Source organism: Wyeomyia smithii, chromosome 3, assembly GCF_029784165.1.
Source record: "Wyeomyia smithii strain HCP4-BCI-WySm-NY-G18 chromosome 3, ASM2978416v1, whole genome shotgun sequence".
NCBI classification, from domain to species: domain Eukaryota; kingdom Metazoa; phylum Arthropoda; class Insecta; order Diptera; family Culicidae; genus Wyeomyia; species Wyeomyia smithii.
Genome location: NC_073696.1, coordinates 110,716,679 through 110,742,260, shown reverse-complemented (window position 1 = coordinate 110,742,260; position 25,582 = coordinate 110,716,679). Strand labels below are relative to the sequence as shown.

Here is a 25,582-nt window from a genome sequence, read left to right as displayed (position 1 = left end):
GTTTCAGTACGGTCCGTTGCTGGTGTGTGCCGAGATGAGTCACGTTGCCGGACCACTGTGGCAGATAAAATAGGATACATTTCCTGCAATGTGCAACCGAAGGTTGTCCCCGAGCGGCAACAACCAACAAAACAACAAAAAAACTCATTGTTTTCTTTACGGGCTATGATCTCGTCAGTCATGGGCGGATGCTTTGTAGCCTCTGCTGTCAGTTCGCGCGTGGGGTAAAAAAACAAACAAACGAATGGCGGTTGGGTATACGGATGATAAGCTGAGTGTGATGAAATTTAAAAAGAAAGAATTTATTATTCAGGTTTTTTTTTCTGAATACTATCAACGCTGCGCTGGTCCAAACATTTAATAATATACATTCTCTCAATACCAGCTGTGAGCTATTCACAGTGGTAGGTACATTATGATAGTCATATTGTCACTGGTTTAAAAATATCCGGTATTTTCATGTTTTTGCAGAATAATACTAACCAGGGGTGACTCGTGGACTATGAACCTACTTTTCCAACTACAAAATTCGTAAAATCAAAGTTTGGGAAAGTGATGATGATTGTCCGCGAAAAAAACGCAAGTCATTCTCTCTGTACTATTGAAAAATAAAACTGAAAAATAATTAATGATATAGGGCGTCGAACGTCTCCGGTAGTGGTTTTCTTCGGCCGGTTTTCTGCCGCAGTCTTATGCAAAAACCTGCCGAAGTAAACCACTGCCGAAGACGTTACCTACTCAAATTTGGATTTGAAATTTATTTATTTTTTGCTTAGCGTCTCAGGTTGCATCTATGTATGGACGTGTCGCTGCATAATCTGGTTTTTGCATTTATGGGTACCTATGCTTTATTACGGTTCAGTTTTTTTTGTAAGATTTGGACCTCTGCGACCATTGTTTTGTTTATGTTCCACATACAACACTGTATAAATATAACAGTGTTTGAAAAACTTTAATGAATGAATCTAGTGATATGATTACGAAGAACATAATTTCTAAACTCATGTTAACATAATAAAAACATGCAGATTTTATTTAAATTTTATTTTACATCGCAAAACTTAGTTTCAAATTAGTGAATAGTTTTAAAATTATAAGAGAAACAATATTTGAAACTGTTTAGAAGAGTATATGAATGAAGAATAAAAAAGAAATAAAAAAAATGACGATCAGACCAGAATTTACTTTTTACGAATCCGACGGAATCGAAGGTTGATATTTATTCATTTTGTTCGATGCTTTTTAAACAGCTCGTCCAAATTATTTATTATTATAATTATTTTATTATTTTTAGCTCCTGATGGAGAAACGAAAAATGTGGCATATGAACAAGTTTGTAACTGAAATAGAAATAAATATTTGAAATAAGAGGTTGGTCAAAAATATATAAAAATATAGAATAAAATTATAGAAAAAGCAGAAATTTTAACACGAGCAAACCCGGGAACATTAATAAAAGCCCGCTGCGGTATGGGTGACGAAGCTTCAAAGAAACAGTAATTTTTAGGATGAAATATTGGCTGATTATTTCATCCTGTAAACACTTTGTAACAACAAAAAATAAATTCCTAATCCAAATTTATATTTATTTATTATTTCTTTAGTTTTACTTTCAAATAGCACAAAATGAATAATGACTTGCGTTTTTTCGCTGACATGATTGTGATTACTGACTAGTTTGATTTTCATAATTTGTAGTTAAATTGGTAGGTTAAATACCCACGAGTTGCCTCTGTGACTATGACTGTGTGAAGAGATTGGCTGTTCTACTTGAAAAAAAAAAATGTTTTGCTTTATTGATATGAAGCTTTTGACATATTATCGATACACATGAACACATCGTCTGAATCCATGCAGAACAAGCAAAAAGATAACAAAAATTGATAAATAGGTAAGGGTAAATCAATATTCAATGTTGCTTCTGTCTAAATGTATTTATTATATACATCGTCATGTGATTTTTAACGCCTACCTAAGTGGGTAGCATTTATTAGCCTTACAATGATTATGAATATTGTACACAACAATGATTTATGAATATTGTGACAAGTTTTTTTATTTAAAGAAAAATACCGAAAATATCGGTTTTTTCGCTCCTCCAATACCGGTATTTCGGTATTAAAAAAAATATCGGTTTTACCTGTTTTTGTTTTACCGGTAAACCACCCTATTCAAAATATAAGTTTTTATGATTATTATAAAATACAAGTGCCTCTGGAAAAATAATATTTCCATTCTCATTTATTGGTGGTGAATTAGGACAACAAACGTTTTTAGCGCGTAAAATTTTATTTTTCATGCGCATTTCAAGTAGTGATTTAGACATTGTCTCTCTTTTTCTCTTTTAATAACATGTGAAAATGGCAGTTCCTAAACCACCAAAATCTATTCAGTGGTAGCAAGATTATAATCATTTGAATAGCGCACATTTTCGTTACACTTTCCACAGCATGTCACCGTATTAAAGTAAGACGTGATCCTACTCAAAAAAAATAGCTCTGATAAAATGTTTGAAAACGATTGTTTGCGTGACACAGTGAAAGAAATATATTTTTATTAGTAAGTCTCATACCAAGATGAGTCTTATGAGTCTTATCGATCTATATAAAGTGTTTGAATAAATATATAAATATGACTTAGCTAATAGTATTTTGGCTTTTTGTTAAATATAATATCTAGTGTGATTTTTACGTAATTTCTGCTGCGTTTGAGAATTTCAAATAACTATAATGAATTAAAAAAAACTGTTATGTTCAATCACAAATCGAAGCTTTACTCTAAAAGAAATCATGCCTTAAATATCAATTTTAAAACTTGGGTTTCAAGGAAATGGCGATTTAAATTTGCAGTTTACAGTACAGCTGGATTTTCACACCAGTAGAATTCCGAAAAACTCGATCTGCTGGAGATTCATTTTAAGCACGTTGCACTACTTTCAAAAGCTACAATCCATGTGGCTTCTTAAGTGAAATCGATAACGTGGTCTGTACGAAATTAGTAGCGATTCTACATGCTCTGCCATAAACCAACAACGCTTGTATTTTCCGAATGTATTTTCACTATCAGTTAGATAACGCAAACTCATTAGAACCAAAAAGTTTGTATTTAAATTTCACCCCAATCTGTAAATAATCGAACCTAATTTTAACTCAAATTACTTTCAATTTATAGTACCCACCGTAACCGTAACATCACCAGGATCTATTAAAGGATCAACATACAGTATCTACGTTAAGAGAATGGAAGCCTTCACGTGTAACTCTGTATAGTTTTGCTATCGGTAGTAGCTGCCACCAGCATCGCAGCACTACGACACATCGAGGCACAGTGTATCGTAAATTAGAGACGAAGTAACACGAACGGCAAAAACTTGCGGACTACCCACTGGGAAACCAGACTGACAAAATTAGTCGTGCGAAAATTTGTTATCTAAAAGTTTTGCAACCATGCCGTCACTGGCAGGTTTCCCGGGAACTGCTGCTGCGGACGAACAGACAAACAGTGTTCGGAGTTCCCTACCCGGCGGCGATTTTTTCGCTCGGAATTTCGCGCCTCGTTGCTTCGCTCTGAAGGGAAGTTAATATTTTTATTTTGATCGCTTGACGTTTGCTCGGTACAGAAGACAAACTTTGCAAAAATATTCACCAAAAATTCAGCCCTGGAAGCGGCTTGATAAATTTATGTTGATATGCAATGCACAACTTGTAGTTATAGGCACTCATTTTCGTGGCCTGGTTATTACACGCACACAGCGATGTATAAATGAGCAACATATAAGTACGATGTTTAATATGATTAGCAAGGTTTGTATAATTTGTTTGCTTCGTTCAAAACAAACTAGAACGAACGTCATGCACGAGATGCACTAATTTGCCTTGCGTGGAACATATTAAATTTCGTTCTAATTTTCATGGCAATCGTTTTTGAAGGTTTAATGTTTACAATGCAAAAAAATCTAACCCCTTGCCAACGCCACTGAGATACAGCTAGTTCAATATAACAGGAATACACCTTTGCTTGAAAAACCTGGAGCACAAATCAGCTCCAGGCCGAAGTGTCCATTGCTGTTCGAAGAAGTCGTTTTCATTCAGCTTGCCAGCCACGTCGTCTGCGGGGGCCTCGCAGGTCGTCTTCCACTTGAGTGAACCACCTTACTCGCTGCGTGCCTCGTAACCTCGTTCTAATAGGATCGTTCGCTTAGCCCACCGATGAGTGGTTCTCCCACTTATGCAAAACCTTCCGTTCAAAAACCTCAAGGGCGCGGCGCGCTGGTCCTCCACAAGCCTGGTCTAAATTTCGTGGCCGTAGAAGACTACCGGTGCTTGTAGATGGTCAACTTCATACGGCGACGAATTTTATTCGAGTGAAGCGTCCTCTGGAGTCCACAGTAGGCAAGATTTCCTGCCATAAGGCGTCGACGAATTTCTCTGTTGGTACCGTTGTTACCAGTCACTAGTGAGCCCACGAACTCGTCTACCACCTCGATTTCATCACCGCTAATCCGAATTTAGTATGGGTGGTTGATACTGTCTTCTTTGGAGCCTCTTCCTCACATGTACTTAGTGTTCGAAGCGTTTATGGCCAGCCCAGTTTGTTCAGCTTAAGCCTTCAGTCTAATGTACGTGTCTGTGCTACCATATCGATGTCATCGGCGAACCCAAAGAGCTCAATGGACCTTCTGAATATCCTGTCACTCGTGCTGAAACTCGCACTACATATCACACCTTGCCGTAACTCTCTTTGGAATTCAAAATGACTCGAGATTGTCCCCGAAACTCGAACAACGCATTCATCGTCGACTTGACCAACCATGTCAGTTAATCCGGGAAATTCTAAATATGCATAATCTGCCACAGCTGATCTCGATCGATTGTGTCGTACGCCGAGTTAAAGTCGATGAACATATGCTATGTGAGTACGTTGTATTCACGGCATTTCAACAGACCCTGCCCTATCGCAAACGTTTGGTCTGCGGAGGCGCGGGCACCCATGTATCCCACCTGGGCTTGCCCCACAAGCTCCCTTGCAATGGTAATAGTCGACGGCATAGAATTTTGAAGAGTACCTGGTAGGAGGCATTCAGTAGCGTGATTGTACTTGTCACGCTTTCTGTACCCTTCATTAGCTCTTCGGCGACTACCTTCTCCTCTCAAATCATGGCAATAACCCATTGTTGCACCTTGACCAGTGCTTCGCCACAATGTTTCACCAACTCACTGGGGAGTTGGTCAGCTACAGCTACTTTGTTGTTTTCAGGTCAGGGCTGGAATTCTGTCGTCATCCGCCTGTATTGCCCCGTCACCGTTAAGGTGATCGTCGTAGTTATGTTTCCACCTTTCAATCACCTCTCGATCTTGCTGCAGACGCTTCTTCTAACGAAAGACCAAGTTTTGCATGTTCCGTGCGTCTCTAGCGCTCGACATTTGCCCTCGTTCGGTGTATTCTCCTGCTCCACTAACTTTTTGCACAAGTCGTTACTCCTGCTCAAAGCCATTGTGCCCAGTGCTGATGAATGCCCCTCCAGTCATCTTCAAGAGTAGCTGCGCCAAGCTGATTTTCCGTTGGTAGCTCTGTTTCCAGCTGCTGCGCGTATTCCTGTGCAACTTTAGTTGCTCGATGTTTAGTCGCGGTGTGCGACTTTGACTCGTGCGCACCGTATTTCCATCGTTCAGAACGTGGTCGATGTAGTTTTCCATTTTTGATTCAAGTGATCTGTAGGTTGTTTTGTGGAACACCAGGTTGGCGAAGCCTTTTCTTTACCGCCGAAGGATAGTTTACAACAACAACATCCGAAAGACAACGCCCAGACAATGCCAACCAGTTGTGTCAATGGTTCAACTGGCAGTCTATGGTGATCGCATGACCCGTAAAGTCGTGAGATTGGAACTTGTAGGGACCGGAGCTAAGTTTGATGTTCCTTCCAAGTCTACTCACCGTTTGAAGTTAAAAAAAAAATAGCAACAGATCGCATGCTAAAAATTCGTCATAGATACATCTACATTGTGATCGGAATTGAAGATTTCAAGTTTAGCAAAAGAAGCCTTTTTTGTATAGATTTGAGTGGGATCACTCTTCGGAAGAAGAAATGGTTTTCAAACCACCATATTCTAAAATCCTAGAATTAAAAAATCGCCAAAAATTGCCGAGTTTACGTGGGCTTACCTAAATACACACTTACGAAACTACCTCTGGAGCATCAATCAAAGTAACCTATGAATCAGCAGAAAAAAATTTATAGCTCTATCAGCCTTCATCACGGTTAGAGATGACGGAAACAATGGAGCAACTCCGTTTTGAAGTGTGCGCGTGCAAAGAACGGTACCACGTTGCGTCGAAAACGAACACTATGTAATACTTGTGGACGCCGGATACGACCGTTCTGGCATCTACAACATCTTGGTACTATTGGACAGTAATCAGAGCATCGGAAGCGACCAGAAGCTCCGAAGGATGATGAAGAGGAAGACCGAGAGCCATGAGGTTGGTGCAAACGGCCAAACAGAGAAAAAGTACCTGGCGATCCTCTGGTCTCGGAGCTGCAGGTAATAACGCAACGGCAGTTGCTGAATAAGATCGAGTCGATTTTCCCGACGAATCGCGACGTGGCAGTGGCAGTGTAATGGTCGATGGAACCTTCCTTACCCTGGATGGCAACGACTGGCAGGGCGCTTCGTATTTTACTTCCACACGAGAAAAATGAGCTCCGATGAAGATCATTTCACACACCAAGTTCCCCAAGAAGGGCTGCTGTGGCTGACAATCAGCGAGAAGGGGATGTCAAAGCCCCTTTTTTCTCTCCGAATTGGGTGTGAACGGGAATATTTATAGCACGAAGTGCCTGCAGGAAGGTGCGTCGTTCATCAAGTAATACCATTAGGTTGAAGACGCGGTGTTCTGGCCGAAACTGGAAACGGCCTACTACTCGGAGGGATCGTTAGAGGAAATGGAGTGCCTGAATATCGATACGGTACCCAAGCCGGCGAAAACGCCCAACGTCCTCCAGCTCATTGAGAATTTTTGGGCAAACCTGAAACGTAAGATTCTGAAAGGCTGCTCGCGAGGGCGTGAAGTTTTTTTTTGCACGTAAGTAAGTTCCTTGGGAAATTTATCAAACTCAATTGTATGTCTTAGTTTTTTTATCACCACCGCTTTATTATTTCTGGAGTTATGCAGGAATGGTATTTCATTTTTATGGGAGCCCTACCTTTTAAAGAGAAGAGTCTCGATCCTTCATAAGAACGTTCCTTGACCACAAAATTCCTACATACAAATTTTCACCCCGATCCAGATGATGAATGATGATGATTTTAAATTAATAAATCAAAACATTTCGGTATTTTATTATTATTAGTTGCTTCTGAGCTAGTTTCCAGAACAAAGTACTGTTTACAATGTAGAATGCGAGTGTGCTAACAATAAACTGGTAAACTTGGAAGTGAGCTCCATAAGGACTCCGCTGAAATCACTTAGTGAACATTTCATCAAAATTCCTTCATACAGTTAACCTAGAAAAACTGTTCGCATATGAAACCACGATCGTGTTTGGAGATTTTCATCTGAGTCAGCATTTCATGAAAATGAAAAAAAAATTAACTAAACTGTAATGACAACTATCAAAAATATGAGTATCACACATCAAAGATGACTAGAACAAGATACCTGACTCTTGCAGAATTCATCGGACATGATTGTCGCTGCGCGTGAGCAAAAGTCGAACTGATTTATACACTGTTAATATGATGTATACTTAACGTCAGAATCAACTGACGACAACGCCAACACATGACTGCTGAAAGGTGAAACATTTTTTTCAGTATCCATGTGGACGACTGTACGGTGCTGCCACCCGGAAAATGATAATAATGTGTACGAATGTTTAGTTCTCAAACATGAAACTTTCCGGAAGAATCAAGAATTGCCGGTGCATCATTTAAAATAAAGCGTACCATCAGAACTTTCTGATAACCGCTATTAGCACGCTCTACAGCCAAGTTTTCCACTCTTGCCGAGCTTAATACAGCAAAAATCGGGTACCCCGGTGAACTTGACCATTAGACTGGGACACAGTTGTATGGGAAAAAGCGTTGGTGTATTTTTTTCGCTCCCATGCACTTTTCGTGTTCCTTATGGGTCCTGTAACAACTGTGTAACTTTTCAAATCGATCGGTGGAACGACTGATTTGCGCCCGATTTTTAAAGTTTCCATACGATTTTATATGGGAAAATCCACTTTTTCAAAACTAATCCTCTAGAAATTTCCAGTGGGCTCCTAAAAATATAACAATACATGATATTTGTAAGAAATTTTCCTGGGGATAATTCTTCTGAAGACTGTAAGGCACTGCAAAATTTGTAGAAAAAGTTATTCACCTTAAACTGCTCGAATGTCTGACGAACGGCTCAACATTGAATTTTTCCAGCAACACTGCTGCAGCATTTCGCGTCGAATTAAGCTTGAAAGCGTGATTTTTTGCTCATGGTATCTTCGGAGAAAATGCTTAGAATATCAATCCCTATATTTTGATAGTATTCGTTGTGTGATTTATACCCCTAAAAGTGAGAAATCAGCTTTCTAAACACCCCTACGTAGTGAAAAACATTTTCTTGTAGGATTAAGCTTGAAGGTATGATATTTTGCTCATGTTATCTTCATCATCGGAGAGCTTGCTTGAAATATTAACTATCAAGTTTTAATGTAGATTGATTACTCCCCCTGAAGAGGGAAATAAGCTTTCTAAACACCCACGTCGTGTGACAACTTGGGTTCTGGTGCCAATTTAATAAATCATACCCTGGTATCTTTCAGGAAGGAGTTTGGTAGATACATAGCTACAATTTGTGCAGATACATGGCCAGCAGGTTACTACGAACCACCGTGAATGAAGTCTGTTGAAAAAGAGAAAAAGAGAGTATCTATCTTTGGACGGGATGTTGGTTGAGCAGGCATAAAGGTGGGCCGCTGAAAGATCCGAAACAACTGGAAAAGGGTAGGTTTCGAAGTTTTTCTTTAGCTCCCCGTGTTGATTGCAAACCGCTGTCTGTTGAAAATATAAACATCTTTGGCTCAAACTTAATTTTTTATTACTGATAACTCTGCTAACATACACACCACGCAGGGCTATTCGTATTATCCTCCGTCGCTAACTAAAGACAAAACACCGGAGAGCCATTCGTTTTTTAACTTCGGCACATGAAGCAATCGAGGGCTTGCAGTTTCGGGGAACACACAAGCATTGGTCGCCACGACGAGATCGACAATGATATAATAATAGATAACTTGACGGTAGTCATCGCATACAACCACCTGCAATATTTTTTTCATATTTACTTTAGTAAAAATGAAGCGTTTGAGCGTCAGCAAGCGGGCTCCCGAGGGCTCACGAAGTCTGGAACACTCGGGCCTGTGTTTGGCGAAGCTTCTGAAGGGTCTGGACGAGGGAAAATTTTTTCTAAGCCTAAAAGTCACACCTTCTATTCCTGTTCATTTTCGCATCCTCGCAAACTGCATACATTGCCCGCTTTACTTAACTTCTGAAGGGCTGTTTCATTTAGAACACTGTGGGTTTCCGTTTTGTATAAGCACTGAAAGGCAATGAAAATACCCTCCGTGGTATCGCTTCAAACACACACGCAGTGGTGTGGTGGGTTTGGACATGCCTGGTTTCAAATGGCATTTGCTTGTTGACCGAGATCTACGTCACAATCCAAACACCTGCTTCTGTTTACCTTTTTCGCTACTAGAACAGACGAATGTCTTCTTCTTCCTCACCTGTGTATACCTCATTGGTTCGTAGTGACCTGCTGGCCATGTATCTGCGCAAATTGTAGCTATGTATCTACCGATCTCCTTTCTGAAAGACACCTGGGTATGATCTATTAAATTGGCAAGTTGTCACACGACTTATCCCCAGGAAAATCTCCTACAAATATCATGTATTGTTATATTTTTAGGAGCCAACTGGAAATTTCTAGAGGATAAGTTTTGAAAAAGTGGATTTTCCCATATAAAATCGTATGGAAACATTAAAAATCGGGCGCAAATCAGGCGTTCCACCGATCGATCTGAAAAGTTACACAGTTGTTACAGGACCCATAAGGAACACGAAAAGTGCATTTGAGCTAGTATTTATTTTTTGTCCCACCCTACTGACCATCTGCACAATAGTTCTGAAACCTGGCTTGCGACATATCAAACTTTAAGTTTTGGTAGAATGAGCCCTGAAAATAAATATAACCCCTCAATATAAACTTCCAGTGCAAAATGACAAATCATTAATCTGCATGTTATCTTAAGCGTCGAGCTGACCAAACTGCTACACCTTTTTCATATACAATCTTGATCAGCTCAACGATCGATGACGGACTATGCACGATAAATCGGTTTTGCTCATAGTGACAATTTAATGAGAATCTAAGTTATCACCTTCAAGAATGTTGAAAATTGGAAGGGGAAGAAAAAAAGTTTAAGCCGTTTTGTTAATATTATTGACTTTCCGACAGCGTATATGCTTAATTTAGCACCAAACAAGTCCAGTGACAGTGGAAGTGTCATCTAAAGGCAAACCAAAAGATTAATAACGATGATAATGTGATATTTTATAACACACTTTTGCATGCAAGTTACAAACGTCGTATCTTGCACACAATTTTTTATTTATTTTTTATTCCTCTTTTTCTTCTCAGTGTTATTTATTTTTTGCCCTCCCCTTAGCTAACTTTGATAACCGTGGATATAAAAACTATTACAAATTTGTATCAGCCTTATTTTGCATACAAAATATGACGAAGACGATGAGTTGTTCAAAGTAGTATTATGTTTGATAGCAAATTTTTTAATAATAACCGTGATAAATTATATTGTGCATAAAAAAATTGAAGAGGTTCTGGATGAGACACGACTGCAGAGTTAACGTAGAATAATCTCGGTTTCGGGAATACCCATGTTAGGTGATATTCGGCCATTTGGAGCTGTTTTCCAGAAACCGGTCACCATCTAGGATTTTAAAATTTTTTAAATATCCATGTTGGATGATAATTGTTTCAATCATTTCAGGCCGTTTTTCATAAACCCGAAGTCACCACCTCGAACTTCGAAATAATATGCGGGGTCGATTTACGGCATCTGGACGTCATCCTGGTTCCGATAATATTCACAATCAGTGCTGATAAAAATCATTTTTCCCAGCAAAACTATTCGAAAAATACAGTCGATCATTTTCAATTTTCACTTCCAATGATCGCAGCATAGCACTCTTTCTTATACACTGGATTTTCGTCCTAGTAACGTGCTGTTAGACCCCCTGTTGGTCTCGAGGTACGATTCTGGTCTAACAAGCCAGTTGTCGTGGGTTCGAGTCTCGGTTCGGTAGGTACTGTTAGTGTCAGTAGGATCGTAGTGCTAGCCCCGCAATTGTCCTGTACACTAAACAGATGGCTGCGAAGAGGGTCGAGTTCCGAATCGGAATGTAGCACCAAGGCTTTGCTTTGCTTTGCTAACGTGCTGTTATACTCCGATGAAATATTTCGCGCGCATCGTTCACGGTTACGCGATAAAATTTGACGACGAAACCAACCAAATAATCTTCACTGTTCCTTCGTCAAAGCGGAAAAAAAACAAACAGCAAGCGTTATCAAGACGAAACGTCAAAATTGATCCAAGCAAGATCGAATCTAAGAGAACAGTAACCAAAATGCAACACCGATTTGCTATAAGTTTTTTGCTCCAAACGTGATTGGCTGAATTTGACAACACAAATGGATGCAGCATTTAGCACAAATGTTCGTTTGCTGTGTTTTTGTTCTTTACTGCCGGTTTGTTTTTGCTTAGCATGAAGGAAAACTGTGTGATTGTAAGCCGGTAAGGGTTTCGCGGCTGTGCCATTTTATTCTCCTCATTGAGATTTCGTCAAAACCGGGAGAAGCGGTGGTTGTTTCTTGTAGCTGGTGGCACCTTGTTTTCAACAAGGAACGCCAGTTTCTTTTGGCGTAATATTTTTGTCCATTGTTGTCGTCGATCACTATTTCCACACAGCCAAAATTAACCTCACCGAAACACTTTTTCACTGACACTGACCGATGAATTGACAACCTATGTTAACTAATAACGAATGAACGAAGAAAGAGTATATGAACATTGCATGAAAGTGAAATATTTCATCGGCAGAGTAAAAAGAAATAAATCGATTTTGCTGTCTTGTTTCCAACGCATGAAATATAACGAAGTGTTTTGACAGTTCACTTCTATGCAAAAAGCGAGAAGAGAGAACTCTGAAAGGATTGTGGAAAAAATAACGTTTATGGTTGCTTTTCTTCACTTTCACTCAAGAGTGTTGGGCATACTGGATGGTGTTTGTTCTCGTTTCCAGTTCTAATTGGTCGAAATTTGCGTTCAAAACAAAGAACTATACACTAAGGTCGCTTTTTACGCGGCTTTTTTACGCGGATTCCATAATTTACGCGGTTTTTTTACGCGGACTCCGGAATTTACGCTTTTTTTACGCGGATTCCGGAATTTACGCGGTTATTTTACGCGGATTTCGGAATTTACGCAGTATTTTTTTTGCGCGGATTTCGGTTTCCCTTCACTCGGAATGCAAAATTAACGCTGTTTTTTTCACGTGGATTCCGGAATTTACGCGGTTTTTTTTACACGGATTCCGGAATTTACGCGGTTTTTTCTACGTCGAATCCGGAATTTACGCGGTTTTTTACGCGATTTCCGGAATTTACGCGTTTTTTTTACGCGGCACGTATTCCTCGCCTAAAAAGCGACTTTAGTGTATTTTACGATGGTATAATCACAGACTAACAGACATAACACGCCGAACAAATTTTCAATAAAATCATCGTTTGGATGATTCCAGCACTTTACGTTAGTAACACTAGCACCATCTGCTGTCGTGTTGGCGTTGCGTCATGTATTTCGACATCAGCGCCAGCGCTACTGCAAGTGTCAAATGGGGAACTACAAAATATGTATGATATTACAGCGCCCCAGACGACGTTTTCGCGCGATGACTGTTATTCGATTGAAAATTTGAAGTGAACGTTTTTTGTGGCGATGGAGCTAGGTTCCAGTGTTACTTCTGTTAGTCTGTGGTATAATAGTTAGCATCATAAAATCACCATTTTCCTAATTTCGATGAACGCTTGGCTAATTTTCCAACCGATTGCTGCAAGAATGAATATAATCCGTTGAATACTGATTGAGTTATTAACGCCTATAATTCGACAATTTTCGTGACGCCTTGATGCTTTCGGTATCTGAACTAGCACCCCTAGGGATTATTCAAATAATACATAACGCGCTCAGGGGTGGGGGTTATTCAGCGAAGCGTTACATTGCGTGTGGCAAACATGTAAAATTGCGTTATCTGGGTGTGGATGGGTATTGAAAATTGTCAAATTCCGCGTTAGGTAATATTTGAATGGCTCCCTATCCCAGAGTGTTACCGTAAGAGGTATTTCTACGTAAAAAAAAATATTCAATTGATGAAATTTAACGAAAAAAAAAACCATTCGGAAGAGTTTTATTTTATTAACAATTATAATTAATTTATTAACAAATTTTACAGAAGATTCTTATTGCATTAAACATTTTAGGGTTACAGATCGGTAAATTTAGGAAATTCGCCTGAAAATTGGTAATCATTATCCATTAATGAGGAAATTTGTGTTATCTACTCTACATATTTCGAAATATTTACAAAATAAAACGAAAAAAAAAAAGATTATAAAATAATTCATGCCTAATTGGTCTGTGCTACATCCCGTCGAGCAAAAGACAGGAGCTTTACAAACGCCCCAATTTTTCACATCTCACTTCATTTTAAAGCCTCACTTTCCCTCGTTGAGACAAATTTGCGTATGTATACATATTCAAGCCTCGGTGACTAAAGTATCCTGATACGGTTTCATTAGGAAGTTTATCCTTTAAAGCTTTATGGCCGAGCGTAACGAGCTTTCACTTCCTCTGGCAGTGCTGTCATAGTTCATCATTCTGTGGCTTACTGGGGCTACGCACCCAGAACTGATGTCGGGACGTCCTGACAGAGCGGAAAGAGTTTTCATGTTATAAAATTCATATCATTTGCCAGCAAGCTGGGGGCTGTGCCTGCGCCGATGACGATTTTCACGATGATGCTGGAGATGATGATGCTGGTGTTGGCGGTGATATGAAATGCTAACCTCGTAACGAAGCTGAACTGACTGACTGACTGATGTCTTCATATGATGGGATGCGATACGGACGAAGAACGACAACCGGGACATATTTGAGAACATGTTTGTTCAGAGAATTTTTGTCACTCAAACAACAATTTATAATGAAGGCGTCCCGCACTTTGTCGCTGTACACTGTCAACAGACAGGAAGGAAAGAACATAACCCACATTGCAATGACACCAAAATGCCAAACTTGATTGCCTGAACATTATTCTGAGATGAGATGACATCCTCTAGAAGCGGAGATAAAAGGTTGTTGGAGAATTTTTCCCGCTTCTCCTCGGGGATAATTCCGCTCGAGTCTAGATAAAATCGCTTCCCATTTATCTGCCGAGGATTCCTGCTGGTTCCGTTGCCACAAAATTAGAACCAGAAGGGCGGAAAAGTTATAACCAACATAGATATTGGAAAGCAATTGAGACAGTCTTCTAATCGCTTCCATGGATTTCCAATGAAACAATGCACGAAAGCCGGCTTAGCTGGGCCCAAAATTCTAGTGGAAATAACAACAATGACGACGACGGCGGTACTGAAAACGAAACGAAAATTAAGTTTGCATTGATTTGTTTTTATTTTGATGCCGCTGAGTCTTCGATTCTGGAATCACTCTAGTAAATGGAAAATTGGGCAAACATCAACAAATTGCATTTTTTTTTGTGTGAAAATTATTTCGTATAGTAAAAATGACCCAAATATAATTGGGCGAAATAAAACTTTTTTTTTACAAATTTAATAAACCAACTGTAGCGACTATCGGATTCCAAAGCGTCAGCTCCAATTCCAAATGTAATTCCATGCTATTTACTAGCTTCTACGCTCTAGGTCCCTAGTAATAAGTCTCAATTTTTCTTGATATAACTCAATTACTTAGACATTAACCTAGAAGCGAGGGCCATCCTCCCGCGGGTTATATTAGCGACGGTACGATACGGCACAGCCTGGCTGCCATTCACTAGGCAATCAGAGAGCAGATACAATGACTCCCAGCATTGGATCAGAGCGGAAATAAAGCGCATCAGATAGTGACTTCTTTTTCCCGAAAGCGCTGAACAATTAGTGGAAAATTTACGAGCATCCACTCAATCTTGACGTCGCCACAGGAGCTGCGATGGTGGCAATGTACTGACCCGTACCTTGAGGTGCGACTGCAAACCGCCCCAGTTATTTTGACAGGGTTAGTGAAGTTTCTTGCAAGATTGAAGCGCAATGGATGGTTTATGTTTTTGGGACTTGACTTGGGGTCTGTTTTTGATTGTTGCTTGAGACATGCCCGGGAGGCAGTTGGAGAAAAAAGAATGATTGTTTTGAAAGGCTAATGCGAGCAATAAATAGCTAGACAGATTTTTGAATATCATGGAGTGGACAGCGGTTACCCATTAATTGTTGAGGACATATTTCAACTTTAAGCATTGCCAATGCAGAGTTTTTATTTTCAATGCAAAGTTCCGGCCATTGATTGATGATTAACGATATTTTAAGCACAGATAGGGGTCATATTTAAATAACATATTTGTGTCACTGGCTTTTGGTTCGTCTAAATTTTGGTGAAAACTTTATTAAAGTTTTGAACATTATGGCTCACATATTTTTAAAATTATGTCAGATATTGAATGCTCTTATGAAAATCATATAACCGATAATGCGCTTTCAAAAACAACAACAGTGAACAGACTGAAGTACGAGATGATGGTAAAAAGCGATATGAATCATTTGAACGATTTGCTGTAACTAACATCGAAGTCAGCAATGCAAAAAGGAAGACTAGAAACAAAAGTTGACAATGATTTTGCTATTTTAAAGAGGCACGCTTCAAATCGAATGCAAATAAGGGTTAGGATAGAAGTTTAACTTCCTCATATCGTTTTATGGAAAAAGCGTCCCTCTATTCCGTCACAAGACTATCTCGTTCTCCTAACAAACATGGGTACCGTAAACTTGGGTGACTTTGATCACTTTTTTGATTGTTTCTCAAATATTTTCAGAATATACTGAAAACAATATTATTCGATATTTTTAAAATAACTACTGGCATGCATTGGAAAAGATTCAGTCACTACTTCAAAAGTTTAGCAACATTTCGCTGTTTTTAAATATGCTCTAAAAATTTTACACCAATCATCATTCCGGGGTGACTTTGATCACTTCATTGTTTTGATGAATTTGGTGCAACACTTTGCTACTTTCACTAAATTGAACAGCCTTAAACGGCTTAAACGAGTTTATAAATATGGAAAGCAATTTGGGGGCCATTCACATTCCACGTGAACAGTTTATAATGGCGAATGTACGAGATTCATACAAAATTTTTAGAATATATATGAATTGTTATCCACTGAGAGAGAAGGTGGTCTAAAATCATCAAAAACTAGTCCACGAGGAATATGACTTATGAAATTGGCCAAATATGCATGTTACTTCACGTCTTAGGTTTATGTTAAGAAGAAATATGTAATACGCTGTGGAAAATATTGGGACTCAACATTGCCTTCGAGGAAAAACTTGCAAAAATAACAATTAAATGCATTGTTAAAATATTTGTTCATCTTAAGAACTAATCAGGGAACAAAATAAAAAAACTTTACGTATTGCAACTTGTTGTTTTGAATCTGCTTGAACCGATTGTTTGTATGCAACAAAAATCGCCAAAAATACATTTTATTTTCAATTAATATTTTGGCATGAAAAACACTCTTTAAATAGCAGGAAATGCATGAGTAGTAGCAATGCGAACATATATCCACGCATTCAGTGAAGATTACGACAAGTCCCAAGCACTTCGAGCGCTTTTTTACCACATTTTCAAAAAAGAGGTACAGTGATCAAAGTCACCCCGGTGATCAAAGTCACCCCAGTTTACGGTAACTGTCGGAAAGTCACCCGATAAATTATAATTCAATCTCAAAGGGTAGCAGGTTTCAACTTTATTTCTACAATTTTCTAATTTAGGAGCTAACTAGTCAATGTGTGCCCCACTTATCACAGGTATTTTCTGAAGAGTCTAATTGAATTCTAATCACTCGCCAGACCCACTGGAGAGTATAAACATTTCACTCAGTTTTAACAGAGCGGACAATTTTCCTTTCGCAAAAAGAAACCCATTTCCATTACCATGGTATCAGTGCTGCCAACCATCAGCTACCGATACAGGCAAGCAGCACGACCACCCAATCTAGTATTTTAGGTAACGTGATCCGCTACACTGGGCAAAATTTCGCGACCTTACTCACATCGGCAGCCAACGAGTAGTCTAGTGGCTTGTTGGCAAAGAACCTTTCACAACGGAGAATTCCCATTCACTCGATGTTATGTTAATTTAAAATTCCAACAAGCATTAGAAGCGTCCTATTTCACTTTTCTTCGTCTCACAAGTGCTCACCAATAGCTGCCCGACCGGCTGCTGCCTACCCGTACGAGAACAGCTAACTTTATCATTTTTCTATTTCTCTGTCGAAATTTTTGCAGTGAAATCATCCGAGATCCAAGCGGTGGAAGGAAGGAAAATCTCTCTACCGTGCCCATTATCGGCTCCGTCCAGGGACAAGGTTTACATGGTGCTGTGGTTCAAGGACGATGCCGGCATCCCATTGTACAGGTAAGCTACTTACTTCGCTTTTCTGAATAGAAATCAGCTCTGGTTCACACAAAATATGTGTCGTTTCGTTGACGATGACAACGGTGGCATCATTTCCATCGGAACAAGTGGTTGCCTGTATAATTGAAAGGGCGAAGTATCGATTTGATTGTTGATAGTAGGGTTGCAATTTAATCATAAGCCCGTGGTTTTCAAGCACAATCCCATTGCATCCCGGAAGCTAGGACTACTTTAATAGCAATAAAACTCCTTTACAGGTTCTACTTTGGGTTCGCATCAACCCTGGTATAAACAATCATTCTTTTCCGGCCTTTTCGTTTAGTTTGCGTATACAACAGGAGTTCATTAGGAAAGAACATAATTTGCTTTGTTTATGTTCAAGAATTGTTAGCAATAACATCGTTGTTGAGTACCCAATCCGAATCGAATATACATAAACATAGCTCTAATGTTGTGATGGAACGGATGGGGTACCGTTTGGGGAAAAAGTCTCTGATCAGGAAGCCCCATTCGGCCGGAGATTGAATCTGTTTGCAGCAGAAGATGAGCCTCCTCGGTATGTCGATTTCGATAACTGCTTTTCAATTGTCTGCAGACGGTAGCCAGCTCCTCATTCATTGTAAGAGCATTACTACTGTAGCAATATGCGGCATCTGGATCTGAGATAGGCGATATGAGTGCGATACCTACAGCTGATCAGAGATGGAGTTGAGTGGGTTCACATGGCGGAATCTGAAATCGCTGTTCACTGAAAGAAACCTCTCCCAAATGCTGCCTGCTGCTAACCAAGCAGCCAGTGGATGATTGGGAAACGTTTAGACAGATCAAAATGGGATTTAGTACGTATCGGGTCTCGTTTGTCGTTTTGCAAATGCGTTGTTTGTCGGGATTTGAATAGTAAATTATGATAATTTTCTCAGCCGGTAATTTTATGTTCATATTGATTTTTAATTTGTTATCGTGCTATTCTTCGTTTTGAAATCTTTGAGTCAGAGCAGGTCACAATTCCAGTTATTGTCACATATCATAAAAAATCGATAGAATTTCAGAAGATGCTGAAGGATAACCAGTTAGTTTTAAAATAGTTTATTTGACACGGCACGATACAATTTATGTTTAACTGAGCCAAGTACATTTTTTTAATTCTAAATTAGTAGGGGAAAGAGGGAGGCACATTTTTTATATCTCGCGGCCGACTACGAGCTAATGGGGATTTAAGGTGAGAGGATGGGAGTTACAATTTTGTTTTTAACTATTCTAAATCATAGAAGGTACTCCTTTGTACGTGGCTAACCAGTGATGTTCTAATTGACAGTTTTGGTCTGAGGTGTCTGCGTAAACATAAAGATGCCGAGTCTTCTTTTCAGCTTGTGACGGGAATTGTAATCTAACAAATAGATAAAAAAAATTTCAAATTCTAATGCCAGCATTTTTTATAAACCCGTATAGCTGTGTCATGTACTGGAGATCACCGCTTCCCAGAATGTCTCTAACGGGTACGTTCGGTTGTTTTCCTCGAGCCCGAAGCGATTCTATAAGCTCGGACCTAACACCACAGAATTCGGCACACGACCAAACAACATGCTCGATGTCTTGGTAGCCATCGCCACAAACGCAGTGATTACTGTCTACAAGCCCTATACGAAAGAGATGCGTGTTTAACGTATAGTGATTGGACATAAGTCTGGACATCACGCGAATGAAGTCCCGAACTACATCCAACCCCTTGAACCATGCTTTCGTCGATACCTTAGGAAAAATGGAATGTAGCCACCGTCCCAGTTCATCTGAGTTCCATGATGATTGCCAGCTGTTGAGAGTTCTCTGACGCAAAATGCTATCAAATTCATCATAAGCAATTGGTCTTACATAAATATCGGCATCAATAGCGCCCACCTCAACTAAAGGGTCAGCCTTTTCATTGCCCGGGATGGAACAATGAGAAGGGACCCACGCTAAGGTAACCCGGTAATTTTTATCTGTTAAAGCACTTAAAAACCGCCGTATTTTCCCCAGGAAATAAGGGGTGTGCTTCACAGTCTTCATCGATCGCAGAGCCTCAATGGCACTGAGACTGTCTGTGAAGATGAAGTAGTGGTCTATGGGTAGGGTTTCGATGATCCCAAGAGAGTACTGAATAGCAGCAAGTTCTGCGACGTACACGTACGTGTAGGAGGCGGTAAAGTTTTCGTGAAAAACACCGAAGCCAGTGGACTCATCTAAATTAGATCCATCAGTGAAAAACCTTTTATCGTAACTAACATGTTTAAACTTATTGGAAAAAATCTTAGGGATCTCTTGGGGTCGCAATTGATCCGGGATACCAGTAATGTCTTCTTCCATGGTGGTGTTGAAGAATATAGCATTATCAGAAGTATCTAAAAGTGAGACGTTGAAAGGAACGTATGAAGAAGGGTTAATATCTTGAGCCATATAGTCAAAATATGAGGTCATAAATCTGGATTGAGATTGAAGTTCGACCATCCTCTCGAAATTTTCAATTACTAATGGGTTCATAACTGTGCATCGAATTAGCAACCGGTAAGAGAGATTCCAAAAACGATGTTTCAACGGAAGAATACCCGCTAGCACTTCAAGACTCATCGTATGGGTCGACTGCATGCAGCCCAAGGCAATACGCAATATTCTTTCTAGTTGTATAATGTGTGTTTTCGCAGCGGAGCGAAAGCAGAAACAACCGTATTCAAGAACTGACAGTATCGTTGTTTGGTAAAGCCTTGGAAGGTCTCCAGGGTGGGCACCCCACCAGGTTCCGGTATTCGTACGAAGAAAATTAATCCTCTGTTGGCATTTTTGTGTCAGATACCTAATATGACAAGCCCAGGTGCATTTAGAGTCGAACCAGACCCCGAGACATTTAGCGACAAAAACCTGAGTGATCGTTTTACCCGTTAGTAGGAGCTGCAGCTGAGCTGGGTTATGCTTCCTAGAAAAAACGACCAGCTCAGTTTTCTCCGGAGAGAATTCGATACCCAGCTTAAGAGCCCATTCAGACAAATAGTCTAAGGTATCTTGCAATGGTCCTTGCAGATCGCTAGCCTCGCTTCCAGTAATGGATACAACGCTATCGTCTGCAAGTTGCCTTAGCGTGCATGAATTAGCAAGACATTCATCGATGTCAGTGACGTAAAAATTATATAAGAGAGGACTTTAACATGAGCCCTGGGGAAGTCCCATGTAACTAATTCGGGAAGTTGTCGAATCGTCATGTGAGAAATACATATGCTTTTCTGACAACAAATTGAGCAAAAAGTTATTCAAATTTGTGAAAGTCCCTGCGAATGAAGTTTCTCGCTCAAAACTTCTACAGAGACAGAATCAAAAGCCCCCTTAATATCCAAGAACGCAGAAGCCATTTGCTCTTTTCGAGCAAAGGCGAGTTGAATTTCAGTAGAAAGCAACGCTAGGCAATCGGTCGTCCCTTTGCCCCGGCGAAAGCCAAATTGAGTATCTGAAAGTAAGCCGTTTGTTTCGACCCATTTGTCTAACCGTAAGAGGATCATTTTCTCCATTAATTTCCGAAGGCAAGAGAGCATCGCAATCGGCCATTATGAATTGTAATCAGAGGCAGGTTTCCCGGGTTTCCGAATAGCAATGACTTTTACCTCCCTCCAGTCGTGCGGAACAATATTTAACTCAAGAAACTTGTTGAATAAATTCAACAAGCGTCTTTTTGCAGAGTCGGGTAGATTTTTCAACAGGTTGAATTTAATTCTATCTAACCCTGGAGCCTTATTGTTGCACGACAGGAGAGCCATTGAAAATTCCAACATCGAAAATGGAGGCTCTTCCGTAGTTACTAAAAACGCGTCGCGTAAGGTTTTCTGTTCCGATACAGAGTCCGGACAGACCTTTTTGGCAAAATCGAGTATCCAGCGATCTGAATACTCCTCACTCTCATTCGAAACGTCAAGGTTCCGCATGCGCCTGGCGGTATCCCAAAGAGTGCTCATCGCTGTTTCCCTCGACAACACGTTTACGAACCGCCGCCAGTACCCGCGTTTTTTCGCCTTTACTAAGCTCTTCATCTGCCTGCCCAGTGCCTTGTACTTTCGAAGTAGGTTGACAGTGCCGTACTCTCGGTAGTCCTTATACGCCGCGAACCTTCGCGCGTACAGCTCAGAGCACTCTTTGTCCCACCATTTGTTGGGAGGGCGCTGTCTAATCGTTACCCCGGGTATCGGTTTCGTCTGAGCTTGAGTCGCGGCGTCGATGATCAAGCCAGAAAGGAGCGCGTATTCTTCCTCCGGAGGAAGTTCCTCGTAAGCCTCGATGGATTCCGCAATAATCGTCTCATAAGACTTCCAATCAATATTACGTGTAAGGTCGTATGAAATATTGATTGGATCCGGGGGAGTTGAACCATTAGCAATTGAGAAAACGATTGGAAGATGATCACTACCGTGGGATAGTGATGTCGAGCAAAGGGATAGGTCAAGCACGCTTTCACGTGCTGGAGGATTAGGTACACGTGTCGCTTCCCCAGTATTCAAAAGTGTCATATTGAAGTCGTCGATTAAGTTACAAATTAAAGAAGATCGGTTGTCGTCGTACAGCGTCCCTCATAGCGAACAGTGAGAATTGAAATCTCCCAATATCAAAAAAGGCGCGGGAAGTAACTCTGCTATATCAGTGAGATGCCTCTGTTCAATCCGCGCGGATGGAGGGATATATAACGAAACAAGGCATAGGTCTTTTCCATTCATATTCGTTTGAATGGCAACGACTTCAATACTCGAGATCGAGGGGAGGTCGATTCTGAAAAAGGAATAGCACTTTTTGATCCCTAAAAGTACCCCTCCACCGTGTGGGTCTCGATCTCGACGAATTATGTTAAAATCGTGGAACTTGAGTTGATCGTTTGAATTGAGAAAAGTCTCACAGAGCGCAAATGTGTCACAATTGTATGTATTTATCAAATGAGAAAACAGATCGAATTTGGGGGTGATACTTCTGCAATTCCACTGTAATACAGTGATAAAAGTCCTAACCTCTTTCGCCGTATTAGTCATCGAAAGATATGATAGCTGAAATGAGGAGCCAAGTTGCTGCTAGTTGCTTCAAAAAGGTTTTCAATGTAGGAAGAAGAGCGAGAAGAATATTTTGTAGAGGATCTGGTAGGTTGAATGTTTTAAATATCTAGTCCACAATATCAGAAAATTTTATGAACCCTGTTTCTTTTTTATCTTCTGATCGAGAAATGGGTGCACGAGGGGTTTTTGGTGCCCCAGGAAGCGGTGGGTACTCCTGATTTGATTTGAAATTTAAACCGGGAGGTACTTGCTTCGGTTTTTCTTCACTGCTTCCTTTTTGTGTTGGCTTATTGGTCATTCCGCTAGGGGTTATCTTACGACCTTTGCGAGAAAGATTAGGAGAGTTAATAATTCTCCTCTTCCTAGATCCTTCTGGCATGGCATAGGAGCACCCTTCAATGGGATCGTCAGATATACCCTCATCGGTTGGCAAAAAAGAAAAGATGTTTCCTGTCGAGGGTGGCTCAGCCCTCTTAAGCATTTCTGCAAAAGAGCGCTTTGATCATTCCTTGAGGGAACGCTTGATTTTTTCTTCGCGCTGTTTGTACGCGGGACACGCCGAAAGGTCATGCCGAGTTCCCTCGCAGTAAAAACACTTTTCAGTATCCTCACTGCAAGCGGTCTCAGCATGATTGCCTCCGCACTTGCTGCAGCGTGCCTTGTTGCAGCAGTAGGTGGCTGTATGACCTAACTGCTTGCAGTTTTGACAATGCATGACCCGCGGTACGAACAGGCGTACAGGCAGACGAACCCTGTCCAAAGAGATGTAGTTCGGCAGTGCGGATCCGGCGAATGTTACACGGAAGGAATCCGAAGGGAGGAATTTCTTCTTCCCTTCTTCGATGGATACTGAATGCAATTGCTTGACATCCAGTATCTTTACATCTTGAATCAGGGGGTTCTTGAAGCAGCCAACCCCATGACGTAAAATGTCATCGACCGTGAGGCTTCCTTCGGTAACCACACCGTCGATCTCCACCTCCTTGGCAGGGATGTACACTCGGTACTCCCTCGTGAAGAGCTCGTAGCTAGCAATTGCGCTTGCTTGCTTCAAGCTACTCACGACAACTCGCAGTTTGTTCGGTCTAACCTTTGTAATTTCGGTTACGTCCGAAAACTGTTTTGCCAGGTCCTTGCCGATTTGGATTATATTTAGTGCCTTCTTTATGGGTCTGAAGTAAACTACGAACGGACCTTTCGCGGCATCTGGGTAAGCTTTTACCCGTACTTCTGGCGCCCTTGATACAGGGCTAGGTAATGGGGATTGTACCGGGGAAGGTAGAGAGGAACTGCTGGGGGAGATCACAATCTCTTCCACATTTGTTTCCACATCCAGAAAAAGTTCCATCTGCATATTGTCCATTTTTTGCGGGAGCGTTTTGCTCTACCGCACGCAAACAATTAATATGCGTATATGAGGGGGGGGGGGGGGATTAAGTAACTGATGTTAAATGTAAAAACAATTTTTCAAAAAAGTATGTATTGAATAAAAAACCAGAAAATCGTATTGAAAAAAAATTTATAAAAAAAAAGAATTATAAATGTGAATACTTCACCAGATTTTTATATGTTTGTCTACGGGCGTTCCTGGCTGATAGTTGGGTTAATCCAGTAGTCAGTCTCCTTCGGTCAGCTGAAGCAGCATTAGGGGCTCACCAGTGGTTGGTGGTGTGCGGGATGCTGTAAGTTGCCTTTGGCAGCTGTACAGTTCATATAGCACTACACTGGTACCGAAAGCACAAACCATATGGGTAACGGTTGCACACAATGCACAGTCTTCTATAGCACTAGACGGTAACCGGCGCACGGCTACATAGGGAATTCGCCCTGGCTTTTATTTTCACAGCACCGAAATCGAAAACAGAAATCACACGCGGACCGTCTATACAGAATACACTGTCTTCTGCACCGTTAGGGGGTAACGGGCGCCCGGCGGCACGGGGAGTTTGCTCCGGCTGCTGGATTGCTTTTGTTTTCAGCACCGAAACCGAAAACAGAAACCACACGCGTACCGTCTGCGTACAATGCAGTATTGTTTTAATTTTTCGAACCAGTATATATCGGAGCGATTCTCGTTTGCTTCTTATCGCAACGGAAGCAGAGAAGCCAATCGAAGGATAACCAGAAGAAGTGCTATTTTGGTAGCGTTGGTGGAAGCGAGTACACCCCTGCAGCTAGTTAGCAAAAGGTTATCATCTAGAATGTAAACAAACAGCACAAAAAGGAAAGAAGCGTGTTTATTTATTATCATACAAAATGGTATAATGTCTTACTTAAATTGATTTTCACGATTACTACCTAAAAACATGTCTTATAAACAATAGGATGAAGTAAATTTTCAAACAGTATGTTTGTTATCATCTTATATAAAAACTACCAAAAGTGTCGTGTTTTGTATGTTTTCGGATTTTCGGTTTCACGATTCAAATTAACTAGCAATTTTCAATTACCAAAAACCGGATAACTAGGATTATTTTACGACAAAATTATTCACTAATTATTATTCTACATAGATTTCCTTTAATGTTAGTAGCTCCGACAATATTTATTCAGTTGTAGAAAGTGCATCGAAAACATAATTCCCTATTGCATGTGTATACTTTCATGAATTCAATTTATTTGCTCATTGTTCTGGATAGGTCGAAAAAGTTTCATCTCTGTTACAATTTGTTTGTGTTATAAATTTGTGAAAAATGAACCGGAAAAGCGCATT

General features: G+C 40.4%; 1 protein-coding gene across 1 annotated transcript in view; it reads left to right on the top strand.

The window, feature by feature from the left end:
- LOC129726561 (nephrin-like) overlaps positions 1-25,582 on the top strand; it is an 875,571-nt gene that overhangs the window by 525,728 nt on the left and 324,261 nt on the right. Inside the window, exon 3 of the mRNA XM_055683414.1 lies at positions 17,686-17,815. Coding sequence (XP_055539389.1) covers positions 17,686-17,815 — 130 coding nt within the window. The remainder of the gene's footprint in view (positions 1-17,685; positions 17,816-25,582) is intronic.